Source organism: Culicoides brevitarsis, chromosome 1, assembly GCF_036172545.1.
Source record: "Culicoides brevitarsis isolate CSIRO-B50_1 chromosome 1, AGI_CSIRO_Cbre_v1, whole genome shotgun sequence".
NCBI classification, from domain to species: Eukaryota; Metazoa; Arthropoda; class Insecta; order Diptera; family Ceratopogonidae; genus Culicoides; species Culicoides brevitarsis.
The window spans coordinates 23,169,017-23,192,556 of NC_087085.1; the positions used below are offsets into that span (position 1 = coordinate 23,169,017).

At 27.5% G+C, this 23,540-nt stretch overlaps 2 protein-coding genes across 9 annotated transcripts in view; both read right to left on the reverse strand.

Moving 5' to 3' along the window:
• Positions 1-1,482: 1,482 nt before the first annotated feature.
• On the reverse strand, positions 1,483-4,811 carry LOC134828069 (protein krasavietz). 3 transcript variants are annotated; one of them, XM_063841019.1, is made up of 11 exons: positions 4,673-4,811; positions 4,504-4,607; positions 3,824-3,895; positions 3,585-3,758; positions 3,426-3,526; positions 3,171-3,309; positions 2,658-2,959; positions 2,410-2,517; positions 2,135-2,354; positions 1,958-2,080; positions 1,483-1,694 (listed from the first exon to the last, which is right to left on the reverse strand). In XM_063841019.1, the coding sequence occupies exons 3-11, from the start codon at positions 3,882-3,884 to the stop codon at positions 1,669-1,671; spliced, it is 1,254 nt and encodes a 417-aa protein (XP_063697089.1). In that variant the 5' UTR covers positions 3,885-3,895; positions 4,504-4,607; positions 4,673-4,811; the 3' UTR covers positions 1,483-1,668. The 3 variants fall into 3 exon arrangements, with proteins under 3 accessions (XP_063697089.1, XP_063697091.1, XP_063697092.1); XM_063841021.1 differs by lacking the exon at positions 4,504-4,607 and having other exon boundaries at positions 4,673-4,808; XM_063841022.1 differs by lacking the exon at positions 4,504-4,607 and having other exon boundaries at positions 4,719-4,737.
• Positions 4,812-10,948: 6,137 nt separating this feature from the next.
• The window catches only part of LOC134827755 (small conductance calcium-activated potassium channel protein), a 29,436-nt gene continuing 16,844 nt past the window's right edge, over positions 10,949-23,540 (reverse strand). For 2 of the 6 annotated variants that reach the window (XM_063840551.1, XM_063840547.1), the window contains 7 exons: positions 14,743-14,878; positions 13,897-14,007; positions 13,675-13,802; positions 12,408-12,477; positions 12,238-12,339; positions 12,010-12,173; positions 10,949-11,845 (listed from right to left, as the gene is read on the reverse strand). In XM_063840551.1, the coding sequence (XP_063696621.1) occupies positions 11,722-11,845; positions 12,010-12,173; positions 12,238-12,339; positions 12,408-12,477; positions 13,675-13,802; positions 13,897-14,007; positions 14,743-14,878 (835 nt within the window). In that variant the 3' untranslated portion in view covers positions 10,949-11,721. Of the gene's footprint in view, positions 11,846-12,009; positions 12,174-12,237; positions 12,340-12,407; positions 12,478-13,674; positions 13,803-13,896; positions 14,008-14,742; positions 14,879-15,802; positions 15,939-23,540 lie in introns of all 6 variants that reach the window. The other 4 variants (XM_063840552.1, XM_063840548.1, XM_063840549.1 and 1 more) reach the window with 3 other exon arrangements.

Below are 23,540 nucleotides of genomic sequence, written 5' to 3' on the forward strand. Positions count from 1 at the left end.
AGGAACAAAGAGGATTCCAATTAATATACATATTATAATGAGTTCAACACATATCATTCGAAAATTCAGGTCGATCTGTGAAAATAAGTTAAATAAACTAAATCTGTTAATAAATTAAAACAAATTACAAAAACTCATAAACAGGAATTCACGTTGTAAATAATTTACATTTAAACTTTCTGAGAAACTATGCATTTATTGATAAATTTAAAATAAAAAAAAACAGTTCTCCAAAATTTCAAAGGGAGATTTCTTGACTTTAATTGAAAGACTAACTTCTAAGGCCCTTTCTCATTTTAGTTTTCCACAAATCTCGCCCTATTTTTAAGCAAAAAGAGAAGAGAATAACTAGTTGTTTTTTTTTATCTTGAATTCATTTGAAAAAAAAATTACAATTAAAAAATTAAAACTTTTTACAATTGAAACTTACCTTTTGATCAACAAAATATAAAACTAATAGAAGCGTGTATAACACTGCTAATATCCATAACAGTTTCAGATATAATTTCCTGCTCAAAAACTTTTTATAACGTTCATATAAATCATCCAATTGTGTTTGATCAGACAACGAAAACTCTTCTTCCACTTTTTCCATCGCCATTCTTAATATTCACTGTAAAAAACAGGTTATTTTGTATATTAAAATTGAAATGTGATTTACAATAATTTAAGCTTTACTTGTTGCACAAAACACCTGTTACAGTATTTTAGAAAAATATCTTTCATCATTAGGTACTATTTGCATTTACATAAAGAAAACTTATAAGAAACATTTAATATTTAATTTCAATAAAAAAATTAAGGCACTTTAAGAATTATGTACAAAGCTAATATTTTTTTAATAAATTTTTATTCCTATAATTTGATAGGGATGTATTAATATAAATTCGCAATTATTTTACACTACGTAAGTCTGAATAAAACTGTATACAATTTGTGCACTTAAGCAGAAATTTACCATGAATTTCTAAAAATAAAATATTTCATAGAAGTTTAAGAACCTACCTGGAAAATAACAAACTGTTTTAAAAATATACAGTGCGAGATTAAAAGATGTTGCTAAATATAATAGTGAGTATAATGTGCGCATGATTCAAAATCGTCAACTTTTTTATTTTATCGTAAGATGAATCCAATTTGAATACATTTTTTTAACACTTTACACGTATTTGTATTGAATAAAATATTGTAAATTAAATACTTACTTAAATGAGCAAAATAAATAAAAATATCTTCTTATAAAGAAAACTCTCGAAGACTTAATGTTAAATAAAAGTTCATAACGCCATAACTTTTAATTTCATATTATGAAAAAATAATTTGTTTTACCATAAATTTAATATAATTTTATTGGTTATTATTGTTACACATTTCATCTTTGATAATGTTCGAAACCAATTTCAATCAAATAATTTAATATCTGTAATAGAATCACTTTGCTTTTTTCCATTTTGCACAAGGTGACCGTAAATTATACTCGAATTATACTTGAAAATGTTACTATTTTGTTTTTATTTTGTCAGAGTAAGAAAATTGTTTAATTTTTGTCTTCAAAGTGTGAATTACAATAGATAAAATTAATAAAAAAACTTAGTTTATTAATTAGTTTTAGGTCATCAATCCTTCTCCATTTGCACATCATTTCTATGACATTCTTATATCTCCTTGCTAGTTTTCGTCTTCAGATTCGCTTTCTAAAAAATGTTTATTATAATTTGTTTAGTATTCTTAAATTTTTTTAAGTGTTTTAACTTTTATAAATGTCAGCTTAAATTTAATACTAAGATAAAATGTATTGAATAAAATCATTTGATCGTTTGATATTTTAGCAATAGTCTTTCTAACATCAATTCTACACAATTATTCTTAATATAAATACAGAATAAATGCTCTAGTTGATGTATTTACATTGTATATTTATGTATGTAACAGAAATGTAAAAAAAAATCATTCTTACCCTCTTCAGCGTTTTGCAGCCATTCAACAAATTTTTTCATTTGTTGCAAAAAGTGCATTTTTCCTTTAGAAGAATGTCCATCCTTATACCATTTCAAAATAGAATCCTCCGATAGTACCTCAGCTGTTAATGTCAAACGTTAACGACAATAACTTTGTCTAAAACCAAATTACTTACTTTTATAAAACAACAATATTATCTTTTGGAATACTTTCATAAAATTCATATTTTCATAGCAAAATTCCTGCACTTTCAGTATTAATGCTACCTCTGATCTATCAGTAGTGGTAAATGCTTGAAACAAATTTGTGTATAATCTCAAATGTTTTAATGCTTGTTCAGCAATGAGCTCCTCCTTTTTATTCCATTCTGCTAATGACATTATAGTAGTCCATAACTAAAAGAAAAAATGAAGTTAAACTGTCCAATGTGAGGAAATAATCAAAGCATACCAAAGGTATAACTTCATGCTCTGGAATATTATAGTTCGCTGATTTTTCTTTTATATCATTCACTATATCCTTTCCTGGTCTCTCATCATTTAAATTATCTATAAGAGCCTAGAGAAATTGATTGAGAATTTTTAGTTCTTTCGATAAAGCCAAAAATGTTTCGGATTTCATAAACCATAAATGTTCAAAAAAATAGAGTTTTTTATACTTTTAATAAATTTAAATGAATTAATTTTAAATAACATTACCTGTTGAAGTTCTCGCTTAGCTTCTTGGCTTGCTTGAGCTTTGTGCAGCTTAACAATATCAGCCAAACCATTTTCAATGAACACAGATTTCAGATATTCTTCCGTACGTTTATTGAGAGGGAAAAACTCCATTAAACGATTTTCTAATTGTCCTTTTTTCAATGCTGTTATAAGAGTTGATATGCCTTTTTCTTTTTTCAAAGTTATAAAAACTTCAATCAAAAAATCTAACGCTATCCCATCTTTAATCAGATGCTCATTGTTAAGTACTGTCAAAACAGTTGGAGGAACAGATCCATTTCCTATATAAAAAAAATATGCTTAAATGTTCTTGGAGTACTTACATAAAACTGTTAGTTTAGTTGTGTACAAAAAAACTAATTAAGTAGTTATTTTTCACACCACACAAAAACATTTTTCTCTATTGCACTTTTTTAAGATTGTTAAATTTATCAACGTTAAGATTTCAACAATGTTTGCCAAAGTGCTGAAAAGGTATTTCTTTTAATTTACCAATCCACAATGCTGTCATTCGCGCTAGTTTAACTCTTTCTTCTGGTTGAAAGCCCTTTATGAAAACCAAAACTTTTTTCATCTCTTCTTCAAACATTTTTTCTAAATATTTGTAACGTCGCATCAATTTTACGAAAATCTGAAATAATGAAATAACTTATTTTAAAATTTTATAAATTTATACGTCAATAATTTTATTTTACGTCAATAAAATAAAATAACGTAAATAAACATAACACATCTAAAGTTTGATACCTGCTCATGATTTCGCATCGCTTCCATATCAGACGAAGCTTTGAAAATACAGGCATTAGTAAAAGGTCTTTCGCCGTCTTGAGATATTGATCCTCCTGGAACTGATTCAAAAATTAATAATAAGCGCATTTACGGAATTTATAGATTTTATTATTTTACCCAAAAGGCCACCCGCTATGAGTATATCGAAAAGTACTTCTCCATACCGACGATAGTCTAGCTTGTTTCCTGCGATGTCTAGATATTTAAATATTGCATCCAGATCTTCTGCTTTGTCAAGCCCTGCAATGACCGCATCGCGAAAGCCGGTAGGATCGTTTTTCTCTCTTTCATCTGTAAAAAAATACAAAGGTACATATTAAAATTTTGAATTTTAAATAAGATCATTATGAGTTTACCTCTTTTTCTGGTCTTGATTCGTTGACCTTGTAGTACTGGTCTTTCAGCTTTTTGACTCATACAATAGAATGCTGTAAAATTAATTCAATTATAAAATCAATGCCAAACATTATGCCAGCAATATTCTAAAAATAAATGCTTTGATAATGGGAATATATATTAATAAAAAAAATATCGAAGTGAAAGTAAATTGTGACCTTTTTTTATTATGACTGCCTAACTAAATTAAACGATTAAACACAAAAGAAAAATAGCATCTCAGTTCAGAAAAATATATTTATAGAGAAATATTATGTTTGAGACACAATAAATTTTTTGATAAAAGATCATAGGGTTGTCAAATATTTTGAAATACTAAATTTTGTTAGTTATGAATACATATGTATATAACCAAAAAAAAACTAAGTAGATTTTGTCTCAAATGAGATTTTTTTATAGAAAGTGCCAAAAAGCTGTTGATGAATGTGAAATGACGATACAAATTTAGTTTTAGTATCTTGTATTTACTTATTGGGAAAATTATAGAGAAAAACTTGGAAAATTTGAAGATTTGTCAATTAATAAATGTGGCATTTTCTTCATACGTATTCAATCGAGACACATATATTGAAATAATAGAAATTAATGCTTTGTTTAAGAAATTAAGTTTAAAATAATTAAGTTTTTTATCATGTCTTACTGAATAACTCGTATGATCTCGAAACTTGAAACAATATTTTAATAAATGCTATTGCACTTAATAAATTAATGGATTCCTGTGAAAAAAAAACGTGGATAGGCGTCCTAAAATATTAAAATAAACGAATAAATAGCAAATAGAAAACTAAATAAAACAAAATAAAACGTACGAGTTTATCACTGTTTTGATTTGAAATATATTTTTAAATTAAGTACCAAAAATATGTTGATTTTTTTAGATGAATTTTTAAATCTACTTAATTCTGGCCGCACAGCTTCTCTTACACAAATGAAATGATGTCTCACTGCTGCAATCGCTCGGAAAAAACTCCGTACCCAAACTTTTTTTAAAGCGAATACGGCAATGAGTCGTATTTGAGTGATAATGCGATTTGCCTTGTGCTAACTCAATCCAGCGATTACAAACCTCGTGGTATTTCTGCGGAATTTATTTAATTTAAATAATTATTCTGTTATTTTTGAGAAAATTACACTGGAAATATTTGTTATAAAATCAAGCACATAATAACCGAAACTAGGGTAGATTTTTGATTTTACAAAAGAAAAGTGGCGGATTTAGGTACAGGTCTAGGTACAGGATTTAGGTCTAGGTACATACCTAGGCATGTTAAAAAATGGTTTGCTGGATTCCGATGGTTTTCGATTATATAAAAAGTACCGCATAAGAAAAAAGTAATTCAACATCAATCAATTTTTGGCTTCACCCTTTACCCATTTAAATTTTTTTACATATTTCGATACATTAAATTCAAAGTGTCGTGCTTTAACTTTTTTTAATAGTTCAGTGAGCTGAATTGAATGTATTTTAGGTAAATATTGGGTGCATTTCACCTTCATATTATTAAACTGTTTGCATAGGAAGACATCATGATGCAAAACGTGACATAAAAAAGCAAATCGGAGGGCGTCTTTCTGAGCACAACGTTTCACAATGGGAGTTCAGAAAAAACTTAAAAAATGAAGAAAAAATAGGATTAGTACAAACAAATTTCATCAAACTCTTTATTTGAATATCTATTTTTCAGAAATTTTCTAAAAACTGCGTGCATTAAACAAAATATGTACTTATTTGTATTTTTTTTTTCAAGTAACATTATTTCTGGTGTTATTTTTAAACTAAATGCCGACCTATAAAGACTAAATGCAAAATTAGCTTTAAAATCGGACTTTTGGTCGTTTTATTTATCAGGTTTCTATTCATAATAGTTATAAGACTTTTTTAATCAAGTAACTATTTTCTTATTTATCACATATTTGTTTATATAAGAAACGAAAGTTACATGATATTCTAATTATCTTCATTTCATGTTATTTTATTTTAAAGCCTCAATATTTCAATACTACTTATATTAAAGTTTTTTTTTATTAACAATATATGTGTTAACATCATTCTAAATTAATAATTTTTGGGTTGCTAAATTTTTAAAAAATATTCTTAATCAAAATTTTAAAAAATATCTTTTTGCTCAATATGGTTTATGTTCTTACAACAAGAATTTTCAGAAAATATAAATAAATAAAATATTTATTTGATCAAACAGGTGTTTTTATCTGTTTTACATATATCATATTTTTTTAATCCACTTTGTTTTAAACGTCTAACATTTTTGATTAAGGAATTGAATCCATGTAACTTTTATAAATCATCATTGTTTTCAAAACAAAACTGATCAGTTGAGACATTATATAAAAATATGAAGAACCTTATAATAAAAAAAAGTACCGCGAAACGTGATTTAAATTCACATTTTTAAATATTTTTGAGCTTTTATACTTTATTGATTTTGATTTATTGCTACATTAAGTAGCTCATCTCTAAGAAATAAAGCTTTATTATGTATTTTTATTTTTTATTGAATTTTTAAGTATTTATATAAGTCGTTGAAAAAGTTTTACAAAAATCATTTTAAATAAATCACATACTCTAAATGAAAGAATGAAAGGAAAAGTCACACACACACACACATTTTTTGACAAACTGCGAAAGAGTTATGTAACTTTTCCTTCTGTTTTTTAGCTCTAAAAATTATTTTTTATGACATTTCTTAATGTATTGTAAACACTAGTTTTTTTTATTTATTTTTTAAATTAAAAAATATCCTAAAAGAACAGTTTTTGGACTTTATTTTCGCAAAATTTTTTTAGTTTCCAAGTTTTCTAAATATTTTTCGTTCAAATTGACATTTTATATCTTAACAAAATGTTAAGAACCTAAAAAATGAATTACGATAAATTTAGTTTTTTAACTTTGCATATGGTGTATACCATTCTAAAACATACCAAAATGCGGAAGTTTCTTATTTTTGGATGGACCTAACGATTAGATTGATTTTGTTACTAATTTAAAATTCTGGATTTTAATATTCTTTAGAAGGGAATGCTCCATATGTAAGATCTGGCATATCACAATAAAAAACACACAAAATGTGTGAAAATTTTAGATACTTATCAACTTTTTTGAAAATTTAAACCTTTCTGCCAATTTTCTATTTTTTAACTCAATTTACATGTAAAATGTGTATGTGCAATTTATCCATTCAATATTATTCTGATACAATATTTAAAAATATCGGAAAAGGTTCCATAAAATTATCGTGATACATTAATTAAAATAAAAAAATACCTTAATCGCTTTAAATTTATTTTTAAACTTTTTCTTCGGCCCATTTAAAAACTGAAAAATTCCGTAAGGCTTTTTTCATTTAACAGCTAAAAATTTTATCTTTATTGTTAATTTTATTTTCACTTTTTAATATATTGTTTTTAAATATTTACGATTTTGTCGTGTAAATATTAAGTATTTCAACGAAAAAGAGAGAATGGAGTTATTTTTATGGTAATTTTATTTAACAAACGAGTTTCCTAAAAATCATATACAAAAAAAGAGAATTCAAGAGGCTTGTTTTTTCGATAATTTTTTTTCGAAAATTTTCAAATTCACATTTTTGCAGATTTTATGCCTGTTCTGAAAAAAAAAATTTGAATGAAGTATGTATTATGAAGTATGGTGCACAAAAAAGTCCCATGTCGTGATACCCTATCGAGAAAACGTCGAAAAAATTTCAGAACCAAAGGCGGTAAAGTGCTAAACGACAGTAAACTTTCCAAAGAATTCGAATTTAGGCATAAAATTTCCCGGCTTGAACAAAAAAATCTAGAGCCCAGGCCTCAAAGTTGAAAAAAATGACGAAAAAATTACTTTTTTTGGGCAAATAAGTATCCTTAAGTTATCCTTTAGTTTAAATGTTTAGGTCAAGAGAAAACTTTAAATCATATTTTTTTTTTGCAAAATCAATATAAAAACGGTAATAAGAGTATATGGGAGAACATTTTTTTCAAATATCTTCAAATTTTTTTGGCTAACAATGTTCCTTGCGTCACGACGAACATTTTTCTCCATGAAGCATATGCTCTGAGACGCTCCGTTCGCGAGCTATAACGTCATAACAAATCTTGTAGGGCAAAATCAATATAAAAAAAAAATAAAAAAAAATAAAAAATAAAAAAAAAATACAAAAATGGTAAAAACAAAATAAAATAAAAAAAAATAAATAAATAAAAAAATGGTAAAAACAAGCCCAAAATATCTACAAAAAATAATTTAAAAAAAAACATGGCATGAAGATTGAGTATTTAGAATACATCTTTTGTACCTTTTGAACTCTTCTTTATCTTTTCACGTTTCTTGTAGTGTTTACTTTGGAATTTAAATAAGATAACGAAAAAATGATTTCATGATTTGATGTCATTTAGATCTTTCCTCCAATTTCAAAAACTCGTCATTTTTAAAGAATAAGTTCATAATATGTTATTATCGGCCAAAAGCCAGTAGTTGGTTTATTTTACATATTTTACATTTACCTCTTGATACAGTAAGGCCGCTCCAAATGAAAATCAAAAATAAAGTCCGATGCCCCATTTTAAAAGCCGAAAATCCAATGGGGCAAAAAAAAGTTAAAAATTTCATCAAAAATGGCCGTTTTTAGGTGTATTTTCATAATTTTTCAAGATGTTTTTAGAAAATTTTAAAAAAGATTTAAATTTTTAATAATTTTTGTTTAAAAAATCGTAATGTAACATAAATTTTCTTATTTAATTTTTTTTTACAAAATTAGGCCGCTCCAAATGAAACTTAATAGTTTTGTCTGATGCCCCATTTTAAATTCGAAAATCCAATGGGCAAAATAAAAAAAAAAGTTAAAAATTTCGTCAAAAATTACAGTTTTTGGTACACAAATACATTTTCATAACTTTTCAAAAAATTTTCAAGAAAATTTTTCAATTTTTGTATTGAAAATCGTATTTTGACATCAGATTTTCTGTTGAAAATAATTTTCATAAACATTATTTTTTAAAAATATTTATTGAAAATATTTAAAGAAAAAAATTTGACAGTTATTTTTTATGATATTAATTTATTTAAAATGTTTAAAATCAATTTGAAATATACAAATAACAATGTAAAAAAGTTCAAAACAACCAAAATATTGATTATTGGCTAAAAATTTTTAAAATTTTAACATTTTTTAAGAAAAAAAGTATTTAAAATTTTTTTTTTATTTTGCCCCCCCCCATTTTTATTTAAAAAATTTTGGACTTTATTTTTGATTTTCATTTGGAGCGGCCTAAGACGATTAAATTTGGGACTCATACCCCCTATCCTGTCCTAAAATATATTTTTTTATTTTAATTCTAAAATAAAATGTTTCAATGGGTTTTTATTTCCTCAATCGATCAGAAGATTTCAAAAAACATTACGAAATTTTTCTTTGGTTGGTTTTCAATGACTACTGCTCTATTTTGAAAATGAAGTGGGTATATCAAGTCACCAATTTTAAATATTTCACGAAAACGTTTGAGAATAAGTCGTTTAATTAATTTTTAGATATTTTATATATATTTTTTAATTTATAACTGAAAAAACTGTATTTGTAATATTTTTTTAAAGATTATTATTTTTTCAATTGAATCATCTAAATATCGTTTATTTTTTGTCTTTATTTTTGTATAAACTTTATTAAAAGTTTTAATGTCTAATTTTTTTTTAGATATCCTCCTTCCTAATTGTTTTGAAAATTCCCAAGAGGGATATCAAGTATCGAAATTAAATGTTGCAAATTGTTAAAAATTAGGTTGTTAAAATTAGGTTTATAGTAAAAATTTTCTTATTTTTTTCAAATTCTCAAATGTTCATATTTAATTTCATTACACTGTACAACAAAATAAAAAAGTACCCTGCGCTTGGGTGCGGACTATGGCAGTCTTAAAGTAGGTCTCGAGATATGAACAAAACGGGCTCGATCTCCTCTGGTGCCTTGGACGTTTCAAAAGTTATGACCTTTTGAAGTTTTTAGGGGTTTTCATTGACATTTTCCAATGTAACTTCCATAATTTGCACTACAACTTCAAAATTCTTGATACGAGAAGATTCAGCGGAAAATTTTACGCATATTTAAAAAAAAATTATTGATTTTGGTGAATTTTTAAGGGAGTTATGGTAGTTTTAAGTCAGAAAAATGTGAATTTTTCCCAAAAAATTGAGATATTTTTGACTTTTGAGGTCTGTTGCGCCAAACAAATCAAAAAATCATGTAGCTCATTTGAAAGGGCAGAAAATTTACTACAATTTCAAAAAACAACCAGGTGATTTGGTTGATTTTTACGGATTTTATGATAGAAAAACGAATGAAAGGTCAGCAATTTTTTTCATTAAAAATGTACATTTTTTCAAATTTTGAGGTCCGATTCGTTGTTTAATGTACCAAGTGTTATATATAGTTGGAAAGGGCATAAAATTTGCAACATTTTGGAAAAAATCCGATTCAAGTTCGACTGATTTTTTCGGGAGTTAAGTTCAAAAATGTTCAAATTTTAACCAAAAATCGAAGTTTTTTGATGTTTTTACTTAAAATTACTTGTCTTACTGCCTGAATGTTGTATGTTTTTGTAAATTTTATAAAATTTATTATCTCATTAAAAAATTCCCGATGAGAAAAGGTTGATTTTTTGGGTAAATGTTGTACAAAAACGCAATAAAATGAGTTATATGAACCTGAAATCTACATTTTCAATTGATATAACGTTTTTTAAACTTTTAAATGTATTTTTGGCTCTTTTACGTGCAAAATGGGGAATTTTAAACCATTTTTACACGTTTTTGTACATCATTTTCCCAAAATATCAACCAAATCTAATTGGGATTTTTTCTTTTAGATGTTAAATTTTGTCTTCTTTTCAAAAACATACAACATTCGGGCAGTTAGAAAAAAAAATTGTGTGAAAACATCAAAAAACCTCGATTTTTAGTGAAAATTTGAACATTTTTGAACTTAACTCCCGAAAAAATCAGTCGAACTTGAATCGGATTTTTTCCAAAATGTTGCAAATTTTATGCCCTTTCCAACTATATATAACACTTGGTACATTAAACAACGAATCGGACCTCAAAATTTGAAAAAATGTACATTTTTAATGAAAAAAATTGCTGACCTTTCATTCGTTTTTCTATCATAAAATCCGTAAAAATCAACCAAATCACCTGGTTGTTTTTTGAAATTGTAGTAAATTTTCTGCCCTTTCAAATGAGCTACTTGATTTTTTGATTTGTTTGGCGCAACAGACCTCAAAAGTCAAAAATATCTCAATTTTTTGGGAAAAATTCACATTTTTCTGACTTAAAACTACCATAACTCCCTTAAAAATTCACCAAAATCAATTAATTTTTTTTTAAATATGCGTAAAATTTTCCGCTGAATCTTCTCGTATCAAGAATTTTGAAGTTGTAGTGCAAATTATGGAAGTTACATTGGAAAATGTCAATGAAAACCCCTAAAAACTTCAAAAGGTCATAACTTTTGAAACGTCCAAGGCACCAGAGGAGATCGAGCCCGTTTTGTTCATATCTCGAGACCTACTTTAAGACTGCCATAGTCCGCACCCAAGCGCAGGGTACTTTTTTATTTTGTTGTACAGTGTTATTAATATTTGACTTTTAATTTAATTGATGAGAAAATTATGCAATTATATTAAGGATTTCTATTAAAAGTGGTGTTTTGTACTTCTCAATACTCGATATCCTTCCTCTTTCTTATGTTTTGGAGGACAAAGAAATCCAAAATATTTTAGAGAATTATACTGCTCTAAGTACCCAGTATTATTGAATTTCCTTCGTTGCTGTTTTGTATTTTTCCACTATTCACTAAGTTTTATTTGTATTAGATGGTGTAAGATTAGGCATTCTTGAAGAGATAGGCGGTAAAATCGGACTTGGGGGCCATGGGTATGTTGGTGTTGTCGCAGTTGGAACACTCCTAGAAGATAAACTAATTATAAATATAAAATTCAAAATAGGAATCTTTTGATATTAAATGAACTGTACTTTAGTGAGATAAATAAAGTCATAAGGAGGTAAAATTGATCCTCAGACATGCAAACTTAAGAAAAACTTTTTACGATGATACTAAAAATTTTTTAACATTAATTATACCTGGAATGATGCAAAAGTAGTGGCGACCCAATAATAGGGGCTGGATTTGAAGGTATAGAGCTTGCAGCGGTATCTGGATGAAGAAAATTTCGTCGTTGTTCAACTCTTTCTTGATTCTGTTGTATACACCTGCTTAAAATTTCAGGTAGTGCATCTAATTGATCCTAAATTTAATTATAAAAAACAGTATGAAAAATATAACTTTGATTTTTATTGAATAATTATTACTTGAATGCTTTGCAGCTTGTCCTCCAACACAGATAGTCTGTCTTCTAATGAATCATGTCTTGTAGACATGTCGGACACTATTTCATATACATTGTTTTGCGTCTAAAGAAAAACAACGTTACAAAATATTATTTAATCGCAATCCAACATTAATTATTTAAACGTGTTACCTTCGCCATATCTGTTATAGTATTAGCATTATCCATTAATTTTCGTTGGTCCATTTTTACTTTACGTAATCTATAAAAATAAATTTTAATTCAAAAGCATTTAAGAACTTAGACTTATTAAATTTTGATTTAAAAACCATAAGAATTACACAACAAATTTCTCGAATTGCTTTGTAGTAATTTTTGAGCAATTTCGTGTTCCAAGTTTTGAATAAATAAAGATTTAATCGTACCCTACGGATTGAAAAGTGTTGAAATTAATCCCTTAAGTGATTAAATTAATCCCTTATTTCGTAAAAGGGATTCATTTAATACCTTAAGGGATTAAATTAACCCCTTAAGTGATCAAAGTAATCCCTTAAAGGATTAATTTAACCTCCTTTGGAGTTGGTCATCAACAGCCCAAAAAAATTAATCCCTTTAAGTGGTTAATTTAATCCCTTGAGTGATTAATTTAATCCCTTGAGTGATTAAATTAATACCTTTTGATGGCTCCCGGGACATCGATCACTTTTTTAAAAGGTATTAATTTAATCGCTCAAGGGGTTAAATTAAACACTTGAAGTGATTATTTTAACCTCTTAAGGGATTAAATTAATCACTCAAGGGATTAAATTAACCACTTAAAGGGATTAATTTTTTTGGGCTGTTGATGACCAACTCCAAAGGTGGTTAAATTAATCCCTTAAGGGATTACTTTGATCACTTAAGGGGTTAATTTAATCCCTTAAGGTATTAAATGAATCCCTTTTGCGAAATAAGGGATTAATTTAATCACTTAAGGGATTAATTTCAACACTTTTCAATCCGTAGGGTACTATATTATTTTATTTTAAAATTAATAATTATAAATAAATTAAGCTCCAAAGTAACAAAATTGTTTTTTTACAACGGTGGTCTAAAAACACGTAAAACTGTGGGGAAAAAATTTAAATATTACATGTATGTGGGACATTTCATTCTAAAAAAAAACAAAATTCCGGATTATAAAATTACTTATAGAAACCCAAATTTGATTTTATACGTAAGGACCATCCAAAAATAAGAATTTTAGTTTTAACTACATTTTTATCGACTTTCTGATCAAACGGATCGTTTTCAACCATATGTTTAATAACTGAAAATTGATGTACTCGAGACGAAAAAAAAATCCTGGTGTTTATTCTTTTTGGACCTTCTCAGTTTTTACATTTTCGGATTTCACGTCAAACCGATATTTTGATATTTTTTCAAATGAAATTGCTCATACATATAAAAAAATACATACGCATATATGGCAAGTAAAAATTTTCGCTGATGAGTACGAACTCGGCCAGGATTTACCCTTTTTACAAGTCTAGTATGTTTGTAAATTAACCATGTTTCTCTCAATACATTTGCTGCTGCATTTTTTAGCTAGATCAAAAAAGTTAAAAACAAAAATATTGAAAGCTTCGGTCAAATATACTATTTCTCAAATATAGTATTGCAACTAAAAAATCATAATTACCCTTTTTGTTAGTTGAGTGTCCATCATAAAGTTATGAACATGTTTTTCTGCTCTAGTCAATTCTAATTTTCGTGAGACTACAGCCACAAGAAGAGCAGTACAACCAGCTCCCTTTAAAATCAATAATATTTCATTTATTTTTCATTCAGCTTAAGATATTCGAAAATAAAACGTGAATTAAATTTTACAGATAATAAATCACGCTTATTTTATAAAATTATATAATAAGCGTGATCCATTATTTTTAAAATAATTTTATAAGTAAGTATGTTGAAAATATAACTTTTCACTTGCTTTCAAAGGTGCATTTAGATGCATATTTCCAAATAGAAGTTTTGCAATTTTATTTTGGACTTGATTTTATGATTTTTTAGAAAAGAATGTTTGGTGTTGCTTTTCTAAATCTACGCCACCCTACCAATGCCGAAAAAATGTAAGTTCAAAGTGAAAGTTTGACTCTTAACTTAAGAGTAGGTCACATTGAATAAAAAAACATAATTTGAAAATTAAAACATTTTCAAAAATAGTTTAAATATTTTTGATACTTTTACTCCACCTTAAGTTTAGGTTTCATAATTTTTTTTAAGTTAAAGCATTTCAATCAAAAGTTATTTTTCGGCCAGTACATGCAAGTATCAATTATATTATTATAAATATAAAATGGATAAGCTCAAATACAAATTTATTTATTACAAATATAAAATTTCTTATATCTTAAACTTTGATATTGTCTGAATTTTTTAAAGTTTGAAACCTTTATTTATTTATTTATTATTGTATGAATTAACCTGTATTTTTTTTTTTAAATTAACGCGAGTTATCATTTCTAAATTCAATTTCACTCACCATTATTCCTGTACTGACAGCAATACCTCGCCCACAATAAGTGTTCGGGACAATATCCCCAAAGCCAACACTTACAAATGTAATGGCAATTAGCCACATTGAATTTAACAAATTTGCGTGTTCTTCGTCATGAAATCTATTCTCGAAGGAGTAGTATTGTTTGATAAATATGTATGTATAATATATAATTCAGTTTGTCGTTGAAATTTTTTGAACAAACAAACTTTTTCTTTGTGATAGAGTGATGGAAACGGTTAATTTTACCATTTTATTAAAATTTCATAATATTAATGTTTGCGACATTTTCGTTTCGTCATAATGTTAATTTTTGCTCATAATAATTGATTCTTTTTAAATGAAAAAAAGGAAACTTTCGAAAATATTATGTTTGATAAAGTTTTCAAAGATGCATTCAACAAAAGTTGTAAATGAAATTATTATTTAAGATACACATATCGTATCTTTTGCGTTAATAATATTATTTAATTATGTGAGTTTTCCGAGTTTTTTTAGTTTACCTTTTTTTTATTTTTCGCTAACATATTTCGGTTGTCCATTTAAAGATACACTCCCTTTTTGGTTTTATTAAATTATTTTCAATTGAATGATGTAAAGTAAATTATTCGAGTATGAGTCATACATACATTGTTGATAAACTTCACAAACAATAAAATTTATGCGATATAAATATAAACTAATTAGTTAACTAATTTTGAGATTTTAATGAAGTTTACCCAAAATTTCAATATTCTTCAAAACAAGGATATTGAAGTAACAAAAAATGAAGTAACAAGGATAAAGTTATTTATTTTACAATTTCTTTTAAAGGTCTTAAGCTCATAAGACGGATTAGAAGGATATCTTTATAAAGTTTACATTTACATCAATAAAGTTAAAAATGAATTTATCTGATTCATTTATGTATTATTAATTACTTGCTTAATCTATATTTGACGCGTTTTAATTTTGATTTTTTTAATATGAGTATAAATATAAAACGAAAAAAAAGATTCATAAACATTGTTCTCGTATTAAATTATATACCCCTCGAAGAACTCACCATGATTCCAACACTGACAGCAATACCTCGTCCACAGTATGTATTCGGTACAATATCACCAAATCCAACGCTCAAAAATGTTATTGCAATTAACCACATTGAATTTAAAAGATTCGCATGCTCTTCATCGTGAAACCTGTGTACAAATATTATTTATGTATTTAGGCTACCTGCCTTAAAATAGAATAACCTTTTGAATTGCATTGTTTTACTATTATAAATAAAGCAAAATTTGAAAACGAGAATGAAAAGCATTTTTTAGAAAAAACCGCTCAACCGCATTTCAATCTGTTCTGTTTCTTATACTTTTCATAAATTTTCACTTTAAATTTCACTTTGAGGAAAGTGTTTCACGATTTTTCAGTTTACACGTTGCTCATCTTCTTAAGTTTGAATTTTGTTTTTCGATTTTTTTCCAGTTTTGTAAATTTTTATAATATCGGGACAAATCGTGAAAAGGATAATTCGCACAACTGCAGTTTTTAACAAACTTTTTTACGGTTTTTGAACTGTTTAAATTTATTTATAAATTATTTCTTCATTTTCAAGCTTATAAAAGTGAATAATTAAACAATTTTTGTATAGAAAAATTTCTTATCTAATGGGGTAGTTCCAATTTTAAGATTTTTACAAATTTGTAGGTTCAAATTGACTTTTTTTTTGCAATAGCAGAGCATAAACAACACAAAATTAAAATAAACATTAACATAAAATAATTTGGGGCAATGTTGAAATTTTAGAAATTTGTATGGCGATTTATCATCATTTACGTTTCAATTGTGCGATCTGGCATATTGAAACATCACACACATTTTTTAAAAACCTCTCAATGTATCTGAAAATACTCATCTATAACCATATTTTCTTATTTTTAACTCAATTTTGCAGTTGTGAGATTTATCCTTTTCGCCCGGGATCTTTAATATTATAAATAAATGTCGTTTATTTGACACTTAGGCTTTCGAAGATTCTAGTACAGCTAAAGCAAAAATAAGAACAAAACATATTTAAACATAAAAAAAATGAATTGTCACTTTTATCAAATAATGGTAAGTATACAAAATTAATTAGGCCGTTTCAATTTTTTTTGAACTGTTTCTACGAGAGAGAGCTAGGAAGTAAAAAGGATTTGTAGATAATACTTTTTTTTATACAATATGACAAAATTTCAACAATTTATTTATATTAAAATTTAGGCCGCTCCAAATGAAACTCAATTGTTTTGTCCAAGGCCCCATTTCAAAAGTCAAAAATCCAATGGGGCAAAATAAAAAAAAAAGTTATAAATTTCTTAAATAATTATCAAATTTTTGGTATATTTTCATAATTTTTCAAGAAAATTTTTCAATTTTTAGCAGTTTTTGTATTGTAATCATATTTTGACATGAAATTTTCTTTTAAAAATATTATTTATAAAAATTATTCCCACTTTTATTTCAAAAATTTTGGACAAAACTATTGAGTTTCATTTGGAGCGGCCTTTCTATTTTTAGAATAAGATAGATATGATTGGGCATCTACCGCGCAGCGTAAAGTTCCTATTGGTTCAAAGCCAGAGACTTTTTCATTGTTCCACAAACCCGGAAATGGTGTCTATCAACAACCGGACCAATTTTATTTGAAAGCAGGCTAAAAATGGGAGCTTTTTATAGCTATCCTAAGCAATCATTGAACACCAAAAAAATAGTTTTTGCAAAGAGATCGAGCACTAACTGTACACATAGGCTTAAAATAGCTAAAACAACAATTCTGGAAAGTTACAGCCTTCTACGACTTCAAAAACTGGAGTTACTACGGAAAATACGGTTTTAAACTCAAATTGTAGTCTGTGTGTGTGTGTTATGAGTTCCCCATGTCTTATTTATTTCTAGACACTAAGGGTCAGTGGACAGTGTATTGTGTTGTGGAAGGATTATGACTTGATTAAGAATCCGGAATTGTGACATGAAGAGTATGAGTGAGAAGTACAAAAAAGGGTGGGTCTGCAACATCGAAATGCGGTTTATAATGTTATTCTTCAGACGACTACTTTTTGTATTTTTTTACTTTGTCCAATTGGATGGAATGGATCGAATTATAAAAAAAATCCTATTTAAGATTCTAAGAACTTTACTAGTTTCTCCGAAAATGTTTATGGTATGAGAGTATCTATTTACATAGTAAAATGTTCAGAAGTTTTTTTAATGGTTTGCATCGAAGCAACTAGTGCAGTGCTGTAAACATTCTGAAATCACGTGCAGTAAGTACAATTGATGAAAAATAAAATACTATTAAATAAACCGCTGCTTATGTAAATGCACATAGAGAAAGAGGAGCCTGCTTTAACGCCTTTGAAGAAAAATAAATAATTTTTGGATGTGCTATAATAATTTCGCGCATAAAAACCCGAAAAACGTGAAAAAGTTATGATCGTATTAGTAAAAAAAATTTTTTTTATGAAAGTTTGGTCCTATGCTTGAGTCCGTTTCATACTAAATACATGATACACCTCAATAAGACGTATTTAGGATCAAAAAGTTATTTTTTCAAAAAGTATTCATGGTCTACGATTCTTTTATTATATGTATTGTTAAACAAAGCTTTTCATTGGATTTTGTAAGTCAGAAAAACAATCCCACAAAAACAATGACAGAGTGAAAGAGTTAAATTTAAAAGAGTTCAAAAACTCTTTGTTCGAATTCATTAAAACACTGGAGTAAAATAATTGTTTGAAAACAATATTTTCTCTAGCTACGTGGTATGCCGTTAAATATTTAATCCATTTGTTCAGCATCTGTTAAACAACGCTTTTAGAAAGTATATAAAATTATTGATTAATATTAGAAATTTTCAAACCGATAATTTTTGTAACAATACATTTTTTTAAAGAATAAAAAAAAATTTAAAATATCGGTGCAGTTTTAAAAGCTTGGAATATTAGTATAATGCAAACTTATAGAATAAATTTGAAAACTTTACCTAAGCAGTATGTAAAATATTTATACATATTTTTTATATGAATAAATTTGTTAGTTTCCATCACCCTTTCTCAAAAATATCTGCAAATTAAATTTACAAACTATCATAATTTTCAGAAACTAAGCAGAAATTGATTAAACTAATAACATGCAGTTAATAACTTAAAGTACTTTTAGTAAGTCAAAAAAGAAAATAAACATCAATCAACGTGAAATTTCTATAGAATCATCTAAAAATGCAATATTTTTGTTGGCGCTTATGATAGTTAGCTGTTTTAATATCAGAACCTAGTTGTAAACCTACATTTTTCTTACAAATATTTTTATCATTTTTGTTTGACTCACTTTGATTTAAAATATTGAAATGATGTATAGAACTTATAAAAGATACGATAAGTTATATAAAGAATTAACATAAGCTCTTGACCATTTTAGCAGTTATTATTTTATAATGATGATTCCCACTTATAATTTTTCAAAACTGCACAGCTTTATTTTCCTTGTCCACGGCATCAAAGTATTAAAACGAAAGCAAAATAAGTACCTATTTATTAATTTTTTTCATCCTTTGCTCTAACAATAAATAAGAATTGATCAAAAATAAAAAAAAAAAAACAAAATTACATAAATTCTTTGATTTTTCTCTCAATTGAGACATATTTACACAAAATGAATCAAAAACTAAGGAAATTAAAGCATTTTAGACACTAGATGAATTGTGAGTAGAAAAACTCTTTTTGTTTTAGTTCTTTCTACTCACAATTTTAATATAATAGGAACATTGAATACATAGACAAAGGTCAAAGTTTACAAGATGTTAATTCATCGTTAAAAACAATTATTTGAGGAATAATTCGGAAAAAAAATTTATAACGAAAGTCTGTTAAAATTTTCAGGATAATTTGTTAATTTTTTATGGTGAATAAATAGATAATTTGAAATGCGGTTAACATCGTCGTTTTAAATTACGCACATTTTTGTTAGGTTAATGTTAGGTTGCAATCCATCCGTTTTTTTAAACTATGTATTATCAAAATTTTGAAAAATAAGGAGAAAAAAATTTCGCCAAAGCAAAAGTTTCTTTTTTTAATGGGCGTAACGATGAACTATTCAGTTTTTAATTTCTATTACAGTTTTATGGAAAAATCCAAACCGTTATTTTCATATTTTTTGAATGGAATGCACCAAATTTAATTTCTGATTTTAATTTAAAAATATTTAAAAGGCGGAATCAGTTACAGTAGGTGGAATCAGGATTATAATCCTGACCTTTGTATCGTTACACAAAACACAAACATTAGTGACGTCATTCATAATAAGATATTAAAAGGATTTCCACGCAGCCAACTTTGTCCCGTTATCATTAAATGTGGTATTCAAATACCAATAGTGACATCAATAAAAAAGCCTCGTTGGAACTTCATGAAAGCAAAATGGGATATTTTCGCTAATAAACTCGATGATTGTCTTAATTCACAAAAACAATAGAGAAAGCAGCAAAATGTTCATTTTCAAGAGGTTTTCGTAAAAAATATATTCCTGCTTGGTCCAAAAGATGAAGATGAAAAGAGGAAAATGCTGACTCGTCCGTTGCAGAAGAATTTCTTCAAGAATTAAATAACAACCGCACTATAAGATGGCAACAAAAAAACTGAAAGCCTGAATTTCCATCATTCAATTAGAAGAGCATGGAACGAATTACACAAACAAGGGAAAGATTCTGTGTGTTCATCTATCATTCAACCTTATTCTATCACAGCAAATGAAATCACATCCTGTCTGTTATCTGTTTCAAAGACTGGTAAGGCCGCTCCAAATGAAACTCAATAGTTTTGTCTGATGCCCCATTTTAAATTCGAAAATCCAATCGGGCAAAATAAAAAAAAAGTTAAAAATTTCATCAAAAATTACCAATTGTTGGTGTATTATCATAATTTTTCAAGAAATTTTAATGAAAATTTTTCAATTTTTAGTAGTTTTTGTATTCAAAATCATAATTCGACATAAAATTTTCCTTCAAAAATAATTTTCAGAAAAATTATTGATTTTTTTTTTCAAAAAAAATTTTAACGGTTATTTTTATGATATTAATTTTTTTTCAATTTTAATTAAAATATTTTTACACAAATATCATACAAATACACAAATATCAATGTAAAAAACTCAAAACAACAATAATATTGTAATTACTAAGTACTTTTTTTAACAATAATATTGATTAACGATCGAAAATTTTTAAAAAATTTGACATTTTGTATGAAAAAAAGTATTTCAAAATTTTTTATTTTTTTTTTGCCCCTCCCAATTTTTATTTCAAAAATTTTGTACAAAACTATTGAGTTTCATTTGGAGCGGCCTAACATTGATAAAAAAAAGTAAAAATCAAGCTTTACGTAAGTTGAAGAAAATTAAAAAAAATCTACAATCCCATCCAGAGTTTAGTAAAGATTTTACGATAAATGAATTGGAAAAAGCTCTTCAAAAGCTCTTGAGTCAGCTTAGTACAGTGGTTAGCGTATCTGACTGATGAGCGTAAGGTCGTCGGTTCGAGACTCGAAATCATGAAAAACTTTTCTGACTCCAATCATGCTCAAAATTTACTGAGATCTTTTAGAAACCATTTGGGACCTTCTGGGAGAGCTGAGTGAATTTTGAGGGCGCCTGCTTGGGCGGACAGGTAAAAAGCTAAGACCCATTCCTCGGCGTTTACTGAGAAAGCTTACGATTTCACAGTATGAATTCCCGATACCAGCTATAAGCTGAAGTGGGATATGCCTTTACAATAACAAAATAACAAAAATGACAGAAATCGGTAAATCAGCCGGTCTGAACAATATTTATCCAAAAATGTTGAAAAATATGGGAATCCGAGCTAAACTCTGGATGGTGAATCTTTATAATAATATTTTAAAGTTCAATCAGCTACCAAAAGCCTTTAAGAGGACCAAGGTTATTGCGCTACTAAAACCCAATAAAGATGGATCAGATGCCGCACACTTTCTCTTTTGTGTGTGCCTTATAAATTGCTTGAACGTCTTATTTTGAACCGCATTCAAACAAAAATAGATTCCGTCTTACCAATTTCTCAAGCTGGTTTTCGAGAAAATCGAGGATGCGTAGACCAAGTCCTGGCAGTAACAATTCATATCGAAAAAGGTTTCAAGAAAATTTTGAAGACATTTGTAGCATTAATTGACTTATCAAGTGCTTATGACACTGTATGGAAATCCGGTCTTCTTTTGAAGTTCGCAAAAAATATTCGTTGACTCAGTTTATTCAACTTGTTGAGTTCCATGTTGTCAAACAGATATTTCCGAGTTTTTTGAGGACGAAATCAAGTCGTTGGAGGAAACTGAATAATGGACTACCTCGAGGCTCTGTATTAGCTTCTTTTTTGTTCAACCTTTATATACACGTTGTTCCAACAACAACGAGCAAACTTTTATGTTCTGCTGATGACACAATGATGCCAATCCAAACAACATCGGCGTCATCCATTAAAGGCGTCGGAAAAAAAAGGGCATTTTTTGACCCCCACCCCCCCTATACTCGTAAACCGTCGAAATCCAATAACCCCCCCTAATTTACGACGTGTTTTTTAACATGACCACCCCGCCCCCCTCACTGAAAAGGAAATTTTTAGTATCAGTTCAAATTTCAATGAAAGCTCGTGAAAAATTTGAAAAGAAAAACTCAATTAAATGAAAATTTGAAAAAAAAAGATTACTAAGTCTGAAATACTTCAAAAATTATTTTAAATAATTCAAAACGAAAAATTTTTAAACCGTGAATATGGCATATTTTTACGACGTCGTACATTTCTGTTTACCCCCTCCCCCCTCGTCGGAATCCGTCGTAAATTTGATTAACCCCACCCCCCCCCTAAACTGCCGACGCCATTAATGGATGACGCCATCGTTTGAAGAAGCGCAAAATATTCTCACGGCAGATCTTGCAATTGCTTCGAAATATTTTCAGCGGTCTGGATTGAAACTCAATAATGGCAAAACTGAAGTGGCGTGTTTTCATCTGAATAACAAAGAAGTTAAGAGAGAATTTGTTGTTAACATTGACGGAGAAAGAATAAAACATAATTTCTGTCCAAAGTATCTTGGTGTAGACTTAGACCGAAGTCTTACTTATAAAGAGTTTTTGGAAAAGAGAGCTAAAAAAATCAAGACAAGAAACAATCTAATCCAACCATTGACAAGTACCACTTGGGGTACAAATGCAAACACACTGCGAGTTTATTGAAGACTGTACGAGATCCATTAGTGGATTTGACCTTCCACGAAAGATATGGGTGAAAGCTAATCGATATCGTACTGACTGCGGAAGGTGTAATTACTTCTTGCATAAATGGTCACAAAGGGACTTGCCAAATTGTGAATGTGGATCAATGCAAACTATGAGTCACATTTTACAAGATTGTACGATTACAAAATTCAATAGAGATTAACGAGAAATGAATGAACTCAATCAAGATGCGATAGACTGACTATCAAACATAGCTCCATCAGTATAATGTATATTTCATTTTCAAAAAAAAAAAATCATACGATAAATAAATAAATCGGAAGATATATATGGGTGACGCCATTGCGGATTCCAAGATCCTATTGTACATTAATTGTAATCAGAGGTCGAATGCTCATTGATGGACATCAATTATTTTTTCCATATTTTCAAAGACGTTGAAATTAAATAAGATGGATTGTTTGATTGATCTAAACACATCATAAAATGTTAAAATAAGTCATATGCAAAAGTAAAAAATATTC